At 36.2% G+C, this 24,149-nt stretch overlaps 1 protein-coding gene across 1 annotated transcript in view; it reads left to right on the forward strand.

Moving 5' to 3' along the window:
- Positions 1 to 18,805, forward strand: part of LOC131072706 (DNA mismatch repair protein MSH1, mitochondrial) — a 307,935-nt gene extending 289,130 nt beyond the window's left edge. The window contains exons 21-23 of the mRNA XM_058008946.2: positions 16,394 to 17,165; positions 17,316 to 17,533; positions 18,095 to 18,805. Coding sequence (XP_057864929.2) covers positions 16,394 to 17,165; positions 17,316 to 17,533; positions 18,095 to 18,316 — 1,212 coding nt within the window. The 3' untranslated portion in view covers positions 18,317 to 18,805. The remainder of the gene's footprint in view (positions 1 to 16,393; positions 17,166 to 17,315; positions 17,534 to 18,094) is intronic.
- The last annotated feature ends 5,344 nt before the right edge of the window (positions 18,806 to 24,149 follow it).

Genomic DNA, 24,149 nt, shown 5'->3' on the forward strand with positions numbered 1-24,149 from the left:
ATTTCGGACTGCGGACAGCCTTCATGAAGCGACTGACCATACATTTTGACTCAGAACCTTTTTTTGGTATTTTCAAATTTTTAGATTTTTTGGCTTTTTCATGGTTTTTGGGGATCTTGCATATCCCAAATATAGCATTTAAAAGGACGATTAGACTCAACTTGCTGCAAGCTACCTAATAGGGGCCCTCCTTCTAGCGCCAGTTCTATTGACGTGTCTAAAGTCGCATTGCTACGACTTCATCCAGCCAACGCAGAATAGAATCCTATCCTCTCTAGAGATAAGGAATCCCTAATGCTGTGTTAATTTGATCAATGGGGATGACCTCAATGTTTTGGTTGTCAGGTCTTAATTGCAAGATTACTCAGTGATTGATGTGATTTGCTGGGAGCACAAGGTGTCTTACGATTTTGCAACAAGATGGTCTTCTACGATTCTTGAACTGCGAAATAAAAAAGCAAAGAGGAAGGGATAGGAGATCTAAGACTAACAAGACTGGTATGCGAGTAGACGGATTCAACATAACCAATCCCTGCTTGGCCAAAATAGCTCACAACCTTGCAGGAACGGTGCAATCTTCAAGGGGACTTGGAAGATTTTCAGACTGCAGGAGCATGGCTAAGCACCCAATTCTGGTGCAGCCTAGACAGATGCCTACAATTGAACTAAGCACAATTCAAAGGCTCAGGTTAACCATACGAAAGGATACACAATCAGTATATCCTCAATGGTATGAGTCTGAATCTATCAAATACCTGCACACCCAAAACAGAAAGATCTATCTAAACTGCTGAAAGAAACCATGCAAACAGGATGAAAACAAGATGATAAGCAGCAAATCAATGTCTATATATTGATTTCAGCTGCCTATTACAACAATTTCTGCAGCATCTCTATGGTATGCTTAAAATCTAATCTATTCTAACTTCTAAAATCTAACTCTCTAACTCTAACCACTAAAAATTCTAACTCTTTACAAAAGAAAGGCCTATGCCATTTATAGAGCTTTACAATATTGAATTGAAGGCTACAATAGATTGCATCCAAGGGTCCTGATCTGCCTCCTAGAAGCTGGCAGCTTTAGCCCTTGCCCATTAAACTCTTAGTCATCTACCCAACAACCCTCTCAACTGCCTACAACTGTTTGGCATTAATTTGAGTCTATCCGATAGTTGGACATGACTGTCCACAAAATATCTTGCGTGGGACCCACAAGCAGTTTTACAATAAAACAGTTTCAGTTCTTTAAACTAAATTCTTGGAATTAAATCCAGCTGTGCACTTTTCCTAAGAACTCATGATTGCTGCATTCAGAGTGTTCTTTGGTCTTTGGTCCCGGTGGTGGACTTTAGCTTGTTGTTCAGCGACATGCTTCCCAATGCCCAGTTCAAATCTCGCGCTCCAGCAGCGCGTTCCTGCATCTTCTTCTTCAACTTTCAGCGCTTGGCTCCTTGATGTTTCAGGCCTTCTCCTGGTTCTTTGCGATGACGTCCTACGACTTGCAAACCATTGATTTCACTTTAATAAATTAATTTGAAAAAATAAAATTAATTTAACAAATATTAAATTTTAATGTCTGGCTCGAGAAGCTCTTTGTGAGATGTATCTTTAAAGGTTTTTCGATTGATAGAGGTGAGATGATCTTAAGTTTTACAAAAACTTTAGGCCGCTTGCACAAAATGTGTGATTTTGGGAGATTTGACTTTCACTTCGTTTCAGCCAAAAGAAACTGAATGTGCGATTTTATCTGGCTCTTCTTGGTGTTTGCCAATTTTAAAGCATTTACCCCTTTTGCGCGACTTTGAAGTCAGTCAATATTTCGGCCAACTTGAGGGTTCTACGCGAGTTTGACATTTTCGTTCTAAAAGGCCACTTTGCAAACTTTTATAAAGTAACGCCCAAATTTCACTGTTTGCCCATTTTTGGGTTGGAAGGGCGATTTTGAAAAGTTTTTTTAATGCTTTTTTTCACTTATGCTTGAAGTTCGGGCTAAAAAGGCCTTTTGAAAAGTTTATGAGGATTTAAACGGCTTTCGCCATTATCACGCTTGGAAGGCATTTGGCAAATGTTTAAAGTTTCGCGATTTTCGGATGCTTGACCAATTTCGGGCTAAAACGACCTTTTGAAAAGTTTTCAAGTTTAATTTTTTACACCATTCTAGCGATTTATGAAAGTGACGCTCTTCCCTATTTCGCGATTTTATGATGTTTGGCAATTTTCGGGGTGGAGGCATAAAATGCAAACACTTTAAAGTTTAACGCCCTTTCTCTATTAGTATTTTCGGGGTTGAGGGACCTTTTGCAAGTTTTTTTAAAAAAATGACGCCATACCTCATTACTTGCATTTTCGGGTCAAAAAGTCTTTAAAGTGATGCCTTTTCCCATTTTCGGGCAAAAGGGACCTTTTGCAAGGTTTTAAGCTTAACGCGTTTTACATATCACGCGATTTTCGGTTTAAAGAAAGCCTTTGAAAAATTTTAATGTTTAAGCTTTACCTCACGCAACTTTCGGTGCGAGAGGGGTTGCGCGATTTTGCAGACCTTGATGATTATCGGCCTAAAGGGCCATTTTGTTAGCTTGGAAAATTTCAGGGGTTTTGGGGAGAATGCACGACTTTGGAGTTTTACAGCTTTCGGCCTCAACACTATTTTTGCGATTTTGAGGATTCCTTGGTGTTTTCGGCTAAATTGGGAGTTTTACAGTTTTCGAAAGACATTTTAGCTGGCATATTTACCCTCTAAACCAATTTTGCCTTTATTGTTTTGCATTTACTAAAATTTTCAAATCGCTTCTCTCTTCCGCTGTGACAGACAAATGCAAACCGGGGGTCCCTTTCAATGACAGGGCGAGGTGTGCATAATGCACAACAGTAATTTGCAACTTTTTTCGGATGCATTTTTGGACTTGTAAATCACTAAAGTCGGGAAATCGGGGAACATTGGAACCCTTCGAAGTCAGCAAATCGGCCATTTTAGGAACTCAAGAACTATTGGGAAATCAGGCATTGTAGGAACTATGGAAATCAAAAACTTGAAAAAGGCCGACTATGAACTAGGACTTAAAAGTTTAAATTTGGCCAAGGTAAAAAGTGGACCAACAAAAGTTAAATTAAATATTGAATTTTATTGTTATTTAATATATTTAAAATAAAGACTGTTCGAGCACCAAGATTAAAATGAAATGCAAATATTTAATAAAAGGGGCCTTTTGGTGATTTAAATGCATTTTATGAAGTCTTTGATTTTATTTTATTATTTTTGAAAGATTATCTGGGAGAGACCAACCCCTTTTGGGGAAAATACAAAAGAAAAAGTTGGAGTTCATTTTTCTTATGCCAAGATTCATATTTTGGATATTGCTTCTTGTTCTGGAGTAGATTGTTCTTATTAGGTTTGTGAGGATAAAAACCGTTGCAAGCGACATTGATATGTTGTTGAGAGACACAATTTGGAGAATATCTTGGTGATTTCATCTTAGAGGTCATAGTTGGGCATACTTGTGGAGTTTATTTCAGTTTTGACAAAGGTGTATTGCATATCAGTTTGTTAGAGATTGATCGAAGAATAATAAGAGGGTTTTCTTTTCATTCATTTCTTTTTGCTGGTTGTACCTTCCCCAAAGGCTGGCTGTACATTGCTGAGGGACGTGAGCTTTCTAGAGCTGGTTGGCTAGGGTTTTGGTGTCTTCTTCAGCGGTTTGGAGGTGTCTAGAGTGGGAAATTACATTGTTATAATCTCCTTATTCATTGTTGGATTTTTCTAGAATTTAGTATCCTTGGGAGTGATAGTTTGCAAATTTCATGAACAACTCAAGCTATTTCAATGCTGCATTTGTTGGGTATGTTTGAATTAGATAGGTGATGCTATTTAATGATCTGGGTTGGTCTTACTTTTGGGAAAAAGTGTATTTTGAGATCATAAATAAAATCTGGAATTTCAGCTTCATATATTTCTGAGTTTTGTCAATTTTGAGAGTTGTTAAATTGCAGCAAATTACTTTAATATCTGCCTTTTTTATCATCTCAAAACCATTGCAAAACACATTAAAGAAAAAGGCAAAACAGAGGAGCGTATTACAGTGGTATCAAAGTAGTGTATCTTGCCATCTTGGAGGGTACAATATGACAATACAGTGATATGTCAGGTTGGGAACAATCACCATTTCCATTACATTATTGAAGAAACAGGTCTGCTCCTAATTTAATTGCAGAAGAACAAAGGGCTTTAAAGAGAGATAATAGAAAAAATATGAGTGATAGGCATGCAAGAGACCCATGAGAAGAGAGGTTTTTGAATTTGTTGGATGCCTTAGTTAGAGGGCAACAAATTGCAGAACAAAGGGAACAACAACAAAATCAGCGTTTGGAGCTTTTAACAGAAATGATGGCTTGACAAATGGGAATAGATATTAGTTCATGATGGGAATGTAAATCAACATACAAGAACCATAAACTTAAGGCCTTTTAGTCCTACCTTTCTACCTAGGGTACAAACACAAGTTGATAATGAGCCTCAGGTAAAATATTTATAGGATCAGTTCATACATGATTGGGAGAGTGGAGGTCCTGATATCATTGAGGGACTATATTGATGTCATGATGAAATATAGACCCCACATTGGCGATATAGCACAAAATTATGATTTGAAGAAGAAAGTGGGGAAATTGAATCTTATTATGATGGTTTAGGGAAGACTTCAGCTCAAGCTTGGGTTCATAAGGTAAATACCTATTTACAACTCAACCCTATGCTAGAGGAAGAGGCTATTAAGTATGCAGTGATACATATTGATGGCATTGCACATGACTAGTGGCATCATGGGATGATCACCATGTGACATGATACGATTACTTCTTAGGCAAATTTTATAGAGATGTTGATTGAGAGATTCGATAAGAAAGATTTGAAGCTACATTTCAAGGAGTTGGTATAGCTGAAGCAATGGGGTTCAATGGCTACATATATTGCTGATTTTAAGAGGCTTGAAGTGATGGTCACATATATTTCAGAGAGGAGACTCCTGATTCTTTTCATGGATGGGTTGTCAGATCCATTGAGAGGGTGAATTAAGGCTCTCAATCCACCTACATTGCAAGAGGCTATCAAAAAGGGGAGAGATATTGGGGCTTCTATTTCTAGAAGTAAGTTTCAGTCCAAAGGATTGTCTAACAAGGACAAAGACAAGGAATAGTTTCATAGGGAATCATATCAGCCATGACATGATTCCGCTAGGCTGGATAGTGAGTACTTCAATGACTTGAGCAGGAAGAAATTATGCTTCCACTGTAAATAACCTTGGGACCCATCACCTAAGTGTAGTATGAAAGCCAAAGATAAATAATACGAGTTTTTTTGTATTGAAGAATCAACATTAGAGAAATTAGAGCATCACTCTAATTTGGAGAGCAGTGAGGACACAAATTCACTTGAAGAAGAGTCCAAGGATGATAGGACCATTGCACAACTAACTAATGCGCAAAAGGCAACCACATTCAAGGTGAGGTGTAATACAAGGGCAACGAGTAGTTGCTTTGATTGATACAGGAGTTACACATAATTTCATTGATGAAAGATCTGTAGCTAAGAGGGGATTGCAAATTGAAAAGCATGATGGGTTTAAGGTGGTGGTAGCTAACAGGTATAAGCTTCCTTGTACTTTTAAGATCTCTAATTTTTGTATCCAATTGGGTGATTATGGGCTGAAAGATGAGTTCTATGTGGTTGACATGGGGGACAATGATGTTATTCTTGGTATCTCTTGTAGAGTTCTCTTTCAACTTATAGAAGTTGGAAATGAGGTTCGAACATTAAGGAAGGAAAGGTGTACTTAGAGGACTTTCAAATGAAGGACCTAGAGTGGTGTCACTTAAGATGATAGAGCATCTGATTAGACATGACCAAGTAGAGTAGGCAGCAAAGTGTCATCATGCCAACAATTCCTACAATTTCAGACCAACAAAAGAATAGTTACCATCGTGATATTTATAGGTTGCTATCGAAGCATAGCAACGTGTTTGGGAGTATACCTGTTGACGTGGCTAAAGCCGTATCGCTACAACTCTATCCAGCCAACACAGAATAGAATTTACTAGTTGAGTATCCTATCCTCTCTTGAAATAAGGAGATCCCTAATGCTGTTTAGATTGATCACTGAGGATAACCTCAATGTTTCGATTGTCAGATCATGAGTGCAGGATAACTCAAGGGTCTGATGTGTTTTGCTGGATACACAAAGGGGACTTACGGCTAGGTAGAATCAGTTCTATTCGTACGGGTTCCCTAAGGCTCTACAGTCTTGATTCCATCAGATTTTATCTTTGACGTGATGCTGTTTAGACTTCAATTTTGATATGAAAAAGGAAAAACGGAAAGGGAAAGAGAGAAAATATCTAATTAATCTACCTAAGATAGCATATTCAAAAAAATAGACGGAAACCTTAAAAAAAACCATATTTAACATTATCAGCTGATAAAGCACAATGCTGTAAAATCCAGTGCAATCTTTGATGGGAGTTGGATTTTCATGTTATTAAACATAAATGCAGAAGCAAGCATCCATTCATTTGATGTCTAACAGCCGAACAAAAGCATATAAATTGGTTCAGACTAACCATGCAGGAGGAAATGGCAATCAACCAATCCTTAATGGTATGAACACTAAGGTTTCTATCAAATGTGATCCTAAAAATACTATCTGAAATCAAAATACATAACAGGAAAATTAAAAGGTGAAGAAGGAGACCATGCACTCACAAGGAAACAAGACAACTTTAATATCCATTAATTCTACATAAATTTCGCCAGAGTTTCAACAACAATCTTAAACTTCTTACAAAATGAGGGAGAAACCATCCCTTATATATACTTTCAAAAATGGATAAATGGCCAAGATTCAATCTTACAAGTGGCCCAGATTCATCCTACAAATTATGGCTGCCCATACCTATTAATAAGGAACAAAATATCCCATACCAACTACCAACTACTCAACATAAAGTTGCTCCCAAAAAGTACACCTACACGGAGCTCAAAATCTGCAAGACATTGGGTAGTTGAAAAGAAGTTTAACTTGGAAAAGTGCATTTAGAATTTAAAAGAAACAAATACTTTTTTTAATAAAGCACTTTTTCTTTTCTCGAGGCAGATTCCTTCACCAAAAATTCAATCTCCTCGCGCAAGTACCCTTTCCAGATGTCTCGGTTTGCCACAAGCTCTTCTCGAACATATTCTTGAAACCTCATGCAAATCGGGAACAATTCCTTATTAGAGGGAAAAGGAGGATTGCGCATTTTGAACCGCGTGCCCTCTAGATGAGTGTCCACTATCCTTAGCCGCTCGTGCCAATCTGATTGATGATCCCCAAAACGCAATATGTTTGCGTGCAGCTTGCTGATGCATTCGATGTCTTCCGCAGAGTATGTAGTTTTATCGGCCCTCAACTTGGCATTCCATCGTGACACTACATCAGCATCTCCCATGCTATCCTTCCAACCAATGACCAATGCCTTAAGGATATCTTCACCAATGCTCTCAATACCAGACAAGTCTTCCTCGCATTCCTCTTGAATTTTTCTGACGATGTCCGCCATGTCCATCTTCATGCAAATAATCCAATACCATTCCTTGAAAGTATTGATGTCATGGGGATCCGGGATAGTATGTAGTGTGGGAATCTGAGCGTGAGTCCAAAAAAGAGCCCTCATGAGTGGTTGAGCCATGCCAATTGTCTCTTGGATTTTGGCGTACTCTTTCTCTACCTCCACCATCTTTAGTCGGGTTGAATGTATTTTGAGTGTTACTTCAAATACATCATCGATGATTCTCTTTCCTCTTGCCTTAATGCCTTGGATCCATTCTTTGATTGCCTTGGCGGTGTCACGCACTCCTTCGAATTCAGTTGTAGTTTTTTGTGCCAACACCAATGGAGGAATGTGGGACTCAACAGTATGTTGCAGCGGTCATAACAGGTGGTCTATGTATCTCTTGACTTGCTCAGCACGAGTTCGGTACATATCCCTTTCAGCGGTTATTTCATCTAGCTGCCTGAGCATATTCTACGCAAAATCCTTGAATTCTTCTCTCTCTTGCTCTTTGGTTGCTCTCCCTATCGAGATGGATGTGATGCTATAGTCGGATAATGCAACCTGATCTGCTGGTTTGTCTGTAGGTGGGGCAGCAATATGAATCGTTCGATTTCTTTTCTCATCCTTGGTAATCCTAGAGTAAGTTCTTGGCTTTTTCTTTCCCTTTAGCTTTTATTTCTCCTATCCGAGAGAAGATGTCCTCCAGGTTAATCGGTGACTTGATAGTCGCTTTCCGTTTTGCCCGAGCTATCAACCAGTCGTGAGGGATGGTCTGTCTAGATGTGACTACCAAATCCCCACTCTGTTCTTTGGATGCCTCAGCCGATTCACTGCCTATCCATAACTGATCGGACATAGAAGGAGGAATGGGTGCAGTATCTGGTCCTTTACTCACTGTTGAGTTTTCTCCCACCTCACTGAGTAATTGATGTGTAGCTCCTAGTAGTGGTTGCTCCTTAGTTCTATTAGGTTCCTAGGTTCTATCTTCTTCCTTTTCTCCCTCAACTGTGGTATCATCCTTGTTGCCATCTTCCTCGTGTTGTAGCTCATGTTTTCTCCCTTGCGTGGGCTCTTGTTTGTCAGCCCCTTGATTCGGTGCAATCTCTTCATCCTCGATCTAATTTTTAGGTCCCTCCAAACCAATGATCCGTGCCTCCATTTCTTGCTCACTTTGTGTTTGCAGATCATTTGCCTCTGATGCAATCGGATTATTTTGTGAAGGTGGAGTTGGTAGGTGATCAAGCTCAACCACAACTGGGGTCCTTGGATGAGGTAGTAACTTTTGGCCGCCTGATTGGTACCTTTTCCCTTCTTGTCCTTTTTGACGTCCAGGTTCCCCTACTGACCCTTGCCTTCTTTCTTTTCTTTTTCAGTTTTTTCAACCTCCTCCCTTGGCGCGCTCGATGTTCCCTCGTATTATGAAGACTAGGAATCTAGACTACCCATCATATTATAGGTAAATTGGGTTCCCTCATGAGTTAGCCTCACTATTTGCTGAGCCAGCCAATTGTTTGCCTCACTGGGTAAACAGAAAGAGTACAGAAGTAACACAGAAATAAACAATGCAATAACAACATGAATACGAGAATAAGCTTTCCATTAATAACTCAGAGGGTATCCAATGTTCATAGTATTATCTGTCGTAAACAACACACCCTTCAATACTCGCAGGTAGTACAATATATAACAGTCGAAGGGGTGCGACACAACCGTCGCGACTCCAACTACCTACCCGTCGGCTAACTAACTACTAACAAATAACACTACTACTAAAACATAAGATATACATATTTCCCGACAACACCAATTGACGGTATATCTTCTTAGACCCTCCATGACGGCTTGAAAGTCCGTGATTGGGTCTTGAGCCCAATCAATGGCTGGCGGGGGGGGTCCTTGACTGCCTCGAACTCCTGAACTTGCTATTAGTATTTGTATTTGGCTACTCATTGTAATGATGAATCATGTAATCATCTTTATAGACTTTGCAATGGCATCAAATATTCATATTTTCCGTTTTCAATATAATAGAAATCTCCAATTTGACAATTTCATTTGTCAAATATTATATAGCAATTAGCATTGAAGAAATCTTGGTATTTAGATTTAGTATTTCAAATTTCCTATAGTTTCATGGAATGTGATTCTTATACAATTATAATGTGTGATGTCCCCATCTAAACACATGAACTAGACATAGACAATGAACATAAATAACAAATAATGGTTAAAGTAAGAAAGTCGTGATTAAAGAATATAAGAGGATTACAACATGAATAAATAACAATTAGTCTAAAGATAGCTAAATGAATAAAAGATTAGGCAGACCAGTCGAGTAACCAAGACATCGATAAGCATAGGCAAGTATTGATAAGCATAAGTTGAAGATAATGATTAAAAGATGAAGGCCATCAATGCATGACGGAGAAGCAATTATATTAATAATGATAATAGATTATACAACAATCATAACCGATACAGATTTGAAGAAACACGAAAGATACGATGATGTGATTAAGACAAGTGATGCGATTAGTGTAATTAAAGACGAAGTGATCATTATTCATGATGCAACGGTTAGAAGTATCAGTGACCATAATGCGGAAGTATTAATGATCGCTAAAATAGTCGATTCATCAAAGAGAAATGGATGAATCATAAAGGTGGTCGATTCTCTCAAGACTACCTAGCAATTGCAATTCACGCGATGGTCACCAATCAACAAAGCAATGATGTTTATTGATATTCGGAGCAATCGACTTCATTCAATGACTGGCTTGTTCTTATTCTTGACCAAAGCGTGATTTAAATAAAGAATGATGTGGTGTAAGGAGAAATCGTACAGCAGCATATCCAATACGGGTGAATCATTAAAATAAAATAAGAAACAATTTTATGGAGATCCTAATAAAACAAAAGAAACGATTTCACTGTTAAGTGAAGGGTAGTTGTTTAAGGAATATTTATTATGGTTATAGTTTGAACGGGATGTCTCCTTTTGATAAGAAGTCTCCCTTGAGAGGAGTCACCTGTAATGTCCCCACTCCCTGAGTAACTTATCAAGAAAGTAAATTCACTTGACACTCATCTCCACAAGTGAATTCTAGTGTTTAGGGATGGTCTACTTGTCAAAGGGAATCTTATACTTAGTCATTTTTATGACTTTGGTAAGTTAATAAAGTAACTTTATAATTTTTAGTTATAAAAGTTATTTTTTCTAAAAATAGAAAAAAGTTAAGTTATAAGTTATTTAAAATAAATAACTTTATATTACTCCCTTGGCACACTTTCCTAAGTGAATTATATTTTAAAAAGTGGCCCACTTTAATATTTAATGGACCCCTCATGTTGTGCGTACCCTTGGAGGAATTAAAGATTCCATTGGGATCTCAAAAGATGCTATGAGGGTTCAAATTAGGGCAACTGGGAGACATAAGGACTTGTACGTGGAATTCTTTGGCATTATGTTTTTGGAGATTTTTATTATTTTGCTCTGCAATTTGCTGCCATAGCAGGTACAGCAGGTTTGGAGACGAAATCCTTCAATTTTGGGCAGGTTGGACGAAACCCCAGCTATTTCTATCAAGTCGGCACTCAAGGAAACCTTCAAATCAGGTCTAGAGGACCATTTTCAGAGGGTTTGTGTGATCTTTCTGCAATTTCAGAGGTTGAGGCTTAGATCTGGGCAGTTTATTGGCACTTTCCAGCAGATAGGAAACATTTTTGGACAGCCATATCTCTCCCTAGGGCAGCCGTACCATCCTTAGCTGCTTGGAGATTCAAATAAATAATTGGGAGGGTTTTTGAAGCAGTAATTGTTGGTAAAATCATCGTCAGGGCATAGCTAAGATAATTTGGCAATCAATTTGGACAAATCTCAGCACATTTGGAAGCAATCAGCAAATTATGAGGGATTTGGAAGCAATTTGGATGAAATCTCCTGGCAAGTTTTTGGAATAAGCTTCAGATCTCCTATCTGATCATCAAATTGTTTTAGATAATTATTACTAAGGTGAATAAACCTCATTGGAGGAGTTGAATTGCATTGGAAGCCATTATTTTGCAAATTGTCAATAAAACCTTTATTCTAGGATAGGCGTGGGATCACCTGGTATGCAACTTTGTTCTCTCTGGATAATAAAGCTTCCAAAATTTGTTTCTGTAGTTGTTAAAAGTTTTCAGAATATTCAATTCTATTTCAGTCAATTCTTTCATTGCATTTCTTGCATACATCTCCATACAAGGCATTAAAAAACACAAAAAAATTAGAAACAATTCAAAAACAAAACAAAAATCCAATCATCCTCATCGCTGGTCAAAGATTAAGATTTGAAACTCTCAGCAATTTCAGATCAGACTTTAGTTGGGGATCTTGCATCACCTCTATTCATAAAGGGATTGGTGGCTGTATAGAAAGGAAGGAAAGGATATCGAAAAGAAAAGAAGGAAGGAGGAACAATATGGAGGATATATCTGGTCATTACATTATCGTGCAAGAGTTCCAGAAAGTTGAGAAGATCATTTCGTAACTTACTTCAGGCTGCTATTAGACTTATATGTAAATGCATTCCTATTTGCTAATGTTGATTATTATCCAGAGACCTAAGACAGCCCAGTCAAGTGCAAGTAGATAAGTCATCATCAGAGGAGACAATATATCAGCGGTGAGTGGTATACAGATTACAATCTGTTACAGTTTATAGAATTAGCAATATTAAAAATCAGTCGACTCATTATAGCACTCCATAGTATATCTTATTGGGGGACTTGTCAAGTTATAAAGGAAGGAACAACACGTGGGGAGTCTTTGATCTGACAGAGATATCAAAATTAAGAAAAAGGGACTTCAGTAGAAAATCAGATTTATTAGTATTAGATTAAGCTTGCCACAGAGCTTTGTGGGCCCCACACAATAATTATTACTATTCCTATAATAAAAGAATTCTCAGAGAGTGTTTGCATCAATTAGAAAAGGTTTCTAAAGATTTCACAATTATTTTGTGTTACTATCAGTAGCCCCACTAAATGGAATGGGACCCACTTGGGAGGCTTTGAACTATTGGTAAAAAGGCAGAGAAATATTTGAGTAGGATAAAGAGTATATATTTAGAGAGTGGAACAGTGTGTGTTGAGGGTGGAGAAATAAAAAAGGAAGATTATTCGAGGACATTAAATATGAATAAATAAAGCAAATATGATGAAATTGGTGTAATATATTAATTAAATGAAAAAGATATCAAAGGCATGTCCTTTAGATAAAGGACATAGTTTAAAGGTCTACAAGGAAGGAGTGAAAAGCATGAAGTGTAAAAAGAATTAAATATATAATACAATAAAAGAGAAGAATAAGTAGATGCTGTATGAAAAATAATACTATATTAGATTTAGTTCATACAAATTTAACGGAGGATGTTAATGTAGGAGATATGTAAATGTTAAGAAGATCCTGCAGATATAGAAAGGAAATTTTATATCAGCGGAGGCTTTGCAGATATGAAATGTAATTCAGATTTATATCAGAATATATGAAGAATGTTAATGTTGTGAGGGGAAGATTATATGATACAATGCTATAGAGGAAAAAGGTTGGATAAGACATAGCCACATTTATGATCAGATTTTGAGGAGAGATATTACCATATTTATGATCAGCACAAATTAAAGAAATCTGTCAAGATAAGTCCAATCCTCTGAACTATTCTTTAAATTTGAAGTCAATATTCTAATGAAATGTAACCCATTTTGATAAAATTATGTTTATTAATATATTACAACTCTCACTTTAAATTAAAATTGTTGTCTCAAGACTATTTGGAGGTAAATCCTAAAAGGGCACATTACATATTGTCATACATCTTTTCAAAACTAGTTTTTCAAGTACTATATGTATATGTATAACTATATCAACACCACCACCCCGCCACCCCCTCGTCGCCATCCCCCTGCCATCCCAAACTTAGGCCCTTGGTCGCCCCGTCCCGAAAACCCGTCCCCCCGTCCCCAATGCTGGTGGAACACTGCATTGCACCTACAAATAAGGCGAATTTTTGGGATATTTGGTATGTGTGCAACTCCAAATAATCCAAATGAGAGCCCCAATTCTCCTTTTACAGAGTTTTAGAGAAAAAGATGAATTAAAAGTTCAAAATTAATTATTTTTCTCTCGAAGGCCTTTTTTGCAATTTAAAATTAACATGCCTAAGTCCCCTTTTCCCCTAGGCATCCAACTTGGTGGGGAACAATTTCACTTTATTAAATTAAAACACCAGAGAAAATATTTTAAAAATTACTTTATACTTTTGTAGTAATTGAAATAATGCAAACCACTTTGCGGAAAGCATCACCAAGGCATTGGAATGATTTCGGGTGCCAAAATGGGTACTTATTAAAAATAGCAATGTCCTGTAAGAAATCTGGAGAACAAATTAGAAGGTCCAATTTGCTAGAAAGAGTGTAACCGCAATCTTGAAAGACAAGTGAATTCCAAACCACTACTGAATGCCAAGAAAACCTTAAACTGAGCTCTCCAAGAACATCGTAATTCTCCTAGCTCACTTGGAAACATTTTAACATATGGAAAACCCCCAAAACTGGCCAACACTCATGGAATGGTATGGTATAAAAATAGAACATTGCACTTTGCCTCTTTCTTCATCCATCTTGAGCATCTTGAGGTTTAAGGGGCAAGGTGCATTACTTTCCATTGTATTTTGTGACAAATGGGTGAACTTGAAGCAATATTTATCTTACACTGCAATTAATGTATGATGGTTGGTTCTTGATGATCTCTTTTGGATTGATTCCATGCTTGTTGTCAATTGCATTCATTTGATTTGCGAAATGGATTGGTTTGTAGATACAAATAACCCATATTTGACAAATTTATGAGAACATTGGCTCCAGATGCAAGAGAATCATAATTATCACAAATATGAGGGATCCATCTACATATACCTTGATAGAAGCCAAAATACATGGAAGATGGAACGAGCCATATGTACCTCAATATATGGTTGCTTATGCCTTGTAGCCCAAGTAGTATGATGTTGATGTGACAAGGAAGAGGCATCCCATGATAGGGAGCTAATGATAAATCTTAGCTGCAATGAAAGGATTTTATGGTATTAACATTTGATTTAGTTTTCCAAATACTAACATGTACATGGCAGGTTTTCTAATTTACATGCTCAAAATGACCCGATGGAAAGGTTATATAGACCTAAATTCTATACATTGGGACATGATACGCTCACAAAAATCCGATTCTTTTGTTTATGGGAGTAATTGTAGTACTTTTAAGTTTTATTCATTGAAGAGGAAAGAACTTGGGTTGAAAGGTAGCATAGAAGCTGGTATACATTTAAAAGACCTTTTGACTTTTATCTTGTAGGGACTGTAGGTTAATGCATGATCCTTAAGAAAATGAAACCAATTCATGACAGATGCAGATGCCTTATGTATGGAAAATAATCAAAATGAATCGAATGGCTTTAGTGGAGTTCAAAACGTCTAGAATTGACATAGAAAGACAATGTTGTTACATGATGTAGTTTTGTTATCTGATGTTGTTACAACGTCTAGAATTCAACCAATAAGAGGACTGAGGTTGATACATGATGTAGTTTTGTTATCTGAATATCTTTTTTGGTTTTTGAAATGCAATTTCTTGGCATGCCAGCAATTACTGAATTAGAGGTTTTCATCCCTAATTCAAGAGACACAATATCAAGGATTTTCGTCCTTAACTTGGCAAGAGCATGAAAGGGTTTTCGTCTTTCCAACTCTTAATCCACCTTGGAGGGTTTTTGTCCTCCTTGACCAAGATTTGGGTTTTCATCCAAACTCAATAAGAGCAATAAGGGTTTTCATCCTTATCCTCTCATTAACTTGGAAGGGATTTTGTCCTTCGTATTGGCAAGACTTCCTCAAATTCAAAACTGATTGCTTAATTTATTTGCCAGATTATTGCTGATTGATATTTCTTGATGGGTTGATGAGTAAATGCTTTAATGATTCATTTGATAGATTGATTCATTCCTTAATTGCTTGAACTGATTTGCCCTTTATATCCATTCTTTAAAGAGTCACCATCCTTCATTGCTGCCATCATTTGAATTGCTTGTATTTAGACTTCAAAAGAAACAGCTAAGCTTCATAGACCCTTCTTTATTCATGGGCCTTGTTGATTTCTATTTGCCAATAATCATGTGTGCATACATGCTATGCTAGAAAAAAATTGATGAGATGGGATTTATTAAAGAATTAGATCATAAATTAAGTCAGAGACTCCACTTTAGGCAATACAAATATTTAAATAAGCAAGGAAAGGACAACTACATCAAAAGTCAAATTTTGAAGCACTCCAACTTACTATATACACTAAAAACTATGAATTCCTTGCAAATATATTTGATAATTTAATAATATAATAATCAAGGTTTAGATAAAATATTTTTGATAATTTGGCTCTAGCCTCTTTCTGTTGCTAGAAACTTTCTTAGCTTCTTTCGACAGAAAATAGTATCCTTTAGTTTTAGCAACCAGTCACATGCCTAAGGAAAAGGTATTGGGATTAGGATTTTACTCTTTGGAAACTTATTTAAAACTTAGGAAGAGCTATTTTACTGGTCTTGTGGGATTTTAGTCATATATAACATTTTTTTTAATATTTTCAAACAATTTAGCTTGCCGATATTATTCTGTTTAGGATGAAGTTCCATTCACTATGCTGTTGCCATCACAGGCCTTATCTGTTTATTTCTTGTCACTTTCCCTAACTAATTTAAATTATCTTTCATTACTTTCTTTTCAGATGGAAATGTCTGAAATGCGGTCCATACTAAGTGAAGCTACAAATAAAAGCCTTGTGCTGGTGGATGAAATTTGTAGAGGAACAGAAGTACAAAAGGGAACATGTATTGCTGCAAGCATGATAGAAAAACTTGATTCTATTGGTTGCATTGGTGTCATATCCACTCACTTGCATGGCCTTCTAGATTTGCCACTGAAAGCAAAAAATATTATGTATAAAGCAATGGGAACTGACACAATAAATGGGAGGATAAAACCAACATGGAAACTGATAGATGGGGTTTGTCGAGAAAGCCTTGCATTTGAAACAGCTCTAAATGAAGGAATTCCAGAAAATGTTGTTAGGAGAGCAGCAGAACTATATGCATCTTTGAAGCAAGATGAAATCCACAAGGTGGGAAATGAAAATGGAGGCCCTAGAATTAGCATTGGTAGTTCAAAAAACATCAGCTATCTTTGTAAAGATAAGAAAACTAATCATAAACAAATTACCATGACAGAAAAACAGAACATATCTAATTCTTCACTTGCCAATCTCTCTGAAATTGAACAGTCAATTGCATTAGATGATGAAATTTGCGATAGAGCATGTTCTTATTACACAACTATTCCCAATTACAATGGACGAGATCAGAAACCTGAGACTATTACTAACCTACAAGTTAAGGGATCAGAATCTGCAGCAGTACAGAGCATGCCCATGTCAAGCATGAATACTCTGAACTCAAAATTCTCACAACTGCCTCTTAACAAATCCAGAGAATCCAGATCAGGTAAATAACTATTTTTTTCCTGAAAGTTCTGATTTCTTGTTTTCCCTGTGAAATTTCTTGTCATCTTAATGGACGGGAGGTCTAAAATGTTTGAGCTTATATATGATTGAAATTTCAAAAGACCTTTACAATCATTTATTTGTTTTGCAGATCGCAATGTAAGATTACTGAAAGAAGCTGAAAATGCTTTTATCAGCACCTGTCAAAAGAAGCTGCGGGAACTTGATGGACGGGAACTCCTTTTAACAAAGTCATCAAACATATGCTGCTCCTCCATTGGAGCCTGTGAACAGCCACCTCCAACAATGGTGAAAACTTCATGTGTCTACATCTTACAGAGGCCTGATGGAAAATTCTATGTGGGCCAGGTATCTCGCACTCCCTCCCTAGTCCACCAAAACAAAACCATTTACACAGATGCAAATCGGATAAATTACATTACTATTGAAGTATTGATCACTATCCTTCCATACTCGGACTCCTAAGTTGAGGACAGTCATGCAATGTTGATATTCCTTTCTTTCTACCCAAAGAATTTGGTGGGATAATTAATGGGCAAGATTCTGTGGTAGCTGAGACATTCTGGAATATCGTTTAAAACTCTCTTTTTCTCGATTTCATTCATTTTATTTAGTAACACATTACCTTAGTGTTAAAGCATCGATCACTTTTTTTCCATTCTAGACACCCAAGTTGCAGGAAGCCATGCAATGTTGATATTCCTTTTTTTCTATATAAATAATTTTGCATGGATAATTTATTAATTTATGAGCAAGATTCTTAGGTAGCTGAACCATTCCTGAATGTTGGTTAAAATTTCTTTTTTTATTTAGGCCATTCTATTTAGTACAGAATTATATAGCTGAATTGTGTCATTAGTTTTAGTTGTTTGGAGTAATCATCTGAAAAGTAATGTTTGTTTCTTGCAGACAGATGACCTTGCGGGACGAATAGGTACCCATCGTTCTGTAGAAGGATGGCAAAATGTTCCTTTCATTTATGTGAAGGTGCCAGGAAAGAGTGTAGGAAGGGAACTTGAGACGCTTCTTATAAATAGGCTTCCTCTATTAGGCATAGAGCTTGTTAACAAAGCTGATCAAAACCATCGGAATTTCGGAACATCAGCTACTCTAGATATTCCACCCTTTTAGGTGAAACAAACCATAATTATTTAGGTTCTTAAACTAGCTTTTTCCTGAGTGCAATTTTATTGAAGCATCTCTGGGACTCTAAATAGCGTTGTTAGTAGGTCTGTAGCCTAGTGGTAGAAGGAGCCACCTGATGTCGGAAAGGCACAAGTTTTCTCCTGGGGCCCTTGGCCACTGCAATGCAGCAGTGTTTAAAAGTGATAATGAAGAAAAGAGGTATGTCCTCCTTATGCCAAAGGGGGTCGACCAAGTAGAAAGAAACTATGGCAACAATAGTTGGTTATATGTGGCGAAAGGAAATCTTGGTAATCCATGTCTGCAAAGTGGCCTTTCTGCAAAAAAAATTATTAAAGGTAGATAAGGCATTTTTTTGTGTAAACTTTTGCATCCCAATGTTACGGTTTGTAGAGAAAGGGATTGCCATCACCGTCATTTTTGGTGATCCTAATATTGCAGATAATACAAATACAAAAAACAGGATTGTTACTGAAATGTCATGCCATTATTCCCTATTGTGCTACCTCACGCCTACCTGCACTTGAGTATTAAAATTTAAAATGTTTAACACATAAAATGAGCAAGCGGCCCCAAAGTCGAGGTGATTGTATAACAGCATTATCTCAGGATGTGAAAATGGAAATGGTTAGAATGAAAACATAATAGATTAACAGGCAGTTATACCCGAACTGATGTCTAATGGTTAGAATAACTGAAGCTTTCAAATTAAATATAATATATAAAAATGATGTGAGGGAAAAAAATAACTTTCAAAGATCTAAACAAATATAAAAATGAAAACAACAGTTAGTGTTATAAGTGTTAATGATTTCTGGTGCTAACAGGTATGAGGGCATCTCCAAGGTTAAAAGATGAAAATTTATTATTTTCCTATTGAAGGTGGTGACGTTCTGTCCAATAACATTCTCTAATGACATATATTCAAAACAACATCACAACCTCAACAAAAAAAGGTGGAAGATGTGAAGGTCTTTCCAACAGCATCTAGAGAAAGTGTATAAGCAAAGCGAGCCCATTATTGATGATAGTTACTTGTACTTCTAATGTGACTAAGAAGATCCATTGCAGTAACCATTATTTTAGTAATTTTATAGTATTTTTAAATATTTGTTTTTTTACACGTATATGATGATTTGATTCAGAAGCTCTCATGTATCAAGATTTGTAATTCTAAGCAATCTTATTGCCAAGGGGTCAAGGACTGAAACTCTTCCTAGATAATCATTTAAAGGCTATATCTACTTAGATTGGGGTACGGTAGGAAGGCCTCAGAGGTGCAAAACAGCAGACTTGGAAGGGCCAAATAACCATCTGCACTTTTGCATAGAAGGATCTACCCATCTTTATAATATTGTTGTTTGGAAGATAGATTACTTTCAATTAATATTCTTGTTTCTGTGCAATGAGAACTCAAAATTCAAATCCGTTGTTGCCTAGCATTAACCTTTCATAAGGTGTTTTTGTTACCTATCTTATTCTACTTGCCTCTTAATGCTTGCAACTGGATTCCATTCATAAGACTTGCACCTTCAAATTTAATCAATTCATGGTAGGCATTTACATTGAGTTAATCGTGCTCCATAAACCTGCAGTTCATTGTGAAGATTCCTCAATGTTTAGTGATTGGGTAGTGTTTCATTAAAGCTTTGGCTATTGAATTCATTATTGGGGATAATTTAACTTGTCAAACCATTGCCTTGGAAATCTTTGCCATCTGTTATGTTGCTGCAATATTGACTTTTCCTTTAACATCGTCATAAAGTTCTCCCCACCAAGGAATTGATGAAATCCATGTAAATGTCTGCAATAGTTTTCACCTACCTTGGTTCGTACAAATTCAAGATAGAGCTTGAACATAGGTATTTGCTGCTTCTTTATACATTTAGATATCTTGCTTGACTCTACAATTTCAATAAATCATAGTAAATTAGGGGCCAAGCAAACCACCGAGGATCTGTTTCAAGATCAAATAGATAATGTCTAAAGCAATTGGTGCTACATTCAAGCATGCAGAACACGTCTGGCCCAAGTGAGTGGGAAGAGAACGCTTGTAGTCTTTCTACCACGTGGGCAGTAGAAACAAAGTAGCACTTCATCCTTGAATGTCCAATTTAAATGGACATCCAAGCCAAATATGATGAAACACTAAGAGTCAATTCCATTGTACAGTTATCAAGGAAAACAACTAATTTGATTGGAAGAATTGTTAACTCAAATAAGCAATAGAAGGAATAATCTTCTCAAGGAGGCTACTTGCCCTGAGTCCTTAAACAATTGAAACAACAATTGTAATTTGCAATTTCATAGATTGTTTAATCCTGGGGATGCAATTAAAATCATTTCATCTTATTTCAACAAATTGAATTTGAGGATCGTATTGTTTACTTTTTTAGCTAAGCAAAGAAATAAACTAAGAATCATCTCATATTTTTAGGAGAGCATGGTTTTATATCTTAGAATTTTAAAAGATATAAGATTGAAATGAAACGCTCATAATAAAGTAGAGTATGTTCAATATTTAAGTTTTTGGTTACCACTTATAGTATCATTTGTATATGTAAAGTATTTCTATTAATTTGGAAATTATTTCAAAAGTATCTAATATATAGTGCTTGGGAGTGCTTCTTCTTGATGATAGATCACAAGTGTGATCCAAAGTTATGGGTCAAAATTTCTCTACAAAGTTATATTTAGAAGTATTCAAACATTATTATGGATCATGAAAGTGTCATGTCTATTATTAGTTTATGTTTAAAATGTTTGCCTCCTCTTGGGGCAGCTAGCTTTAGCAGCAGTTGCCATGGTTGATGCAAATTTGGTTTTGCTTCTATCTTGGGCTGGTCTAGTTATTTCATTTTTGGTGGGTGCTTTGTTCTTGAATTTTTTTTCATGCACTCCATTGCTTGTTCTCTTTTGGGTTTCATTTTCATATCTTAGCCTTTTGACCTCTATGTTGTAATTGTAACTTTTTTTGAATGTGGTGTCATCTCTTTTTATCGATTCAAAACAAAAAGTTAAAAATGTTTTTGATATCTAATTAAAATAATATTAAAAAACAATAATTCTTATTTGTGTTCAAATGGTGGGTTGAATTTATTTTTGTAACTACTCTCTTGTCTTGAATTATAATATTTATTGGTGCCAAACTTTTGTTAGAAATTAGTGTCTAAAAAGTTTTTGGCATGCAATATGTTTAAATTTGATAATTTTTTTAGTTAAAATTGTACACCCATGTCGTTTTTTCTTATGCTAGGATTGAAGAGTGTAAAATGTTGTAATTTGTATAAAGGTTGGTCAACAACCTCATCTAATCATAAATCCTACTGCCACACATTTTTGTATTACATTTTATTGTACCCATACATTCTTTTTGTTTGTGTTGAATTTCAAATTTAAAGCTTCATCTTTTTGTCCATTCAAAAAGTTATAATTCAAAGTTATTCCTTGTTTCTTTTAAGCAAATATCGTCAGAGGGGACAATTCATGTTCTATCAAGAATAAAGGAATTTACATTAGTTTGTGCATGGGAACCTTGTATCCATTGCACATTTGATGAACCTCACCAATTGAGATGTGGAGAGAACATCAAATTGGCTTACAAAAATAAAATCATCAAAACCTTTGTACTTGACATTCTTCAAGTTGTCTTTCCATAGTATGGTATCGAGGCCCATCTAGTCACTTGAATCACTCTATATTCAACCTTTTGCACTTGGTTGATGGAAGAAAAATTGCTACATTATTGGCCATGTGGTATACTTGTGAAATTGAATATTCATTCAACATATTCAACAATAGGCTAATTTGTTCAATCAATATCTTTGATTTCCATCTTGGTGCCAATCTACATGCTATTGCATTTACAAAAATCAATGAATCTCCCTCAATCTCTATCCTCTTCACCTCTTTTTTCTATATGGAATTTAAGACCTTCATAAAGAGTTGCAAACTTAGCATCATTGTTTGAATTGTCAGGCAAATTCATAGAATGTGCTTAAGTAATATCATCCTTCTCATTGCGTATTATAAATCCTTGTCTAGACAACTCAAGGTTGCCAAACAACGCCCCATCAAAGTTCATTTTGAGCTTACTAATTAGGGGTAACTTCCAATGAACCACAACCCAATTTGCCTTGCCTTTAACTATATCTCTCTTCAACATGATGAGATGCGGCCATCAAGTCACCATCTTGTCATCCTAGGTTGAAAAGAATTTGCATTTTTTGAGACTTACCTTTGCATTTTAATGCTTACTTAGGCCTACCTCAATTTTGTTAATGAGAGAGTTAATCAAATATTGTCTCCAAAGATTCTTTTATTACGCTCCTTCCAAATTGGCCAAATTATTTGGGTTGGAACCTTTGACCATAAACCAACCTACATTGTGGCATTGAGGGGTTGAGGTCAAGTAAAGAAAACTTCAAATAACTTGTTTTTAAGTGGCCTCAACCATCCTAATTTGTTGCAAAAATAACTCCAACACTGTTGCGCCACCTTACATTGTACCAGGAGATGATCCATCGTCTCCTCCTGTTCTTGCAAGTGTTGAAGAGAACATTTGATTTTGTATTATTTATCGACTAAGTTGAGGTACCAAAGTACTCCAAGAGAGTTTCAATGATAAATTGTGCTTCTGCAATAGTCGTTGCCCCAAGCAAAAGAATGTCTATCTATGAACATTTGGTGTGAGTGTAAGGAGTTCAAGAATCCCCTTGATGCCTTTCGCAATACCTCGTATTGCTTGATGATTGATTTCTTGACTAAAAGCCTGAAGGCCATGAGGACAAAGAGAAAGGGGGACAAAGGGTCACCTTGTTGTACACCCTTGACACTTTAAAAAAGAATACATGGTGTACCATTTATCCTAATTGAATATCTTGATGTAGATATGCAACTAAAAATCTAGGTAAGGCACTCTTTGTCAAACAAATTTTTTCCATTATCTTGAGAAGGAATCTCCATTTGACACTATCATAGGCCTTGCTTACATTCAACTTGAATTGCATACTGCTAATGTTCAACTTCTTGATAGAATGGATAGCTTCATGAGTAATGATCATAACATCCACAATATTTTTTCTTGGAACAAAAACCATTTTGCTATGGCGATATAATCCTAGATAGCGATGGTTCCAACTAGTTTGTCATAACCTTTGAAATTGTTTTATAAATTGTATTATAAAGTGATATTGGTCTGAAGTTTGAAAAAGATACACAATCAACCTTCTTTGGGATGATAGCTATGTTGTTATTATTGATGTCTTTGAGAATGGTCTTCTTAGATTTGGATTCATCTATGACTCACCACACGTCTTCACCAATAATATCCCAACAGATCTAATAGAAGAGGGTAGGGAACTTGTCTGACATCAAAGCTTTATTAGGATGTAAGACAAAGATGGCCTTTTTAGAATTTTCCAGTGTAACAACTCTTAACAACCACACATTATCTTCATTTGTAACCAATTTAGGGATGCAATCGATGAAATTGTTTTGAAAGGCATCAATTTCATCTTGATCACCTAGCAAATCTTCAAAATGGGCAACCCAAATTGGTTGAAATTCCTTGGGACCATTCACCATGCTATTGTTTTCCCTTTTTATTTGTGTTATCATTTTTGTGCTATGCTTTAGTTTAAAAGAATTATATGATTATATTTGGTTTTTATATCCCCTTCTACAAGCCAAACATCACAAGATTTAGTTTTCCAATAACATTCAAAATGGACAATCTAAGTAAGCTATTTGAGGAAACAAGGCTTCACAAAACTGTGAATTTCTTAGTCAAGATGCATAAAAGGAGAGCCGACTTGGAGAG

The sequence above is a fragment of the Cryptomeria japonica genome, chromosome 5, assembly GCF_030272615.1.
Source record: "Cryptomeria japonica chromosome 5, Sugi_1.0, whole genome shotgun sequence".
Classification (NCBI taxonomy): Eukaryota; Viridiplantae; Streptophyta; class Pinopsida; order Cupressales; family Cupressaceae; genus Cryptomeria; species Cryptomeria japonica.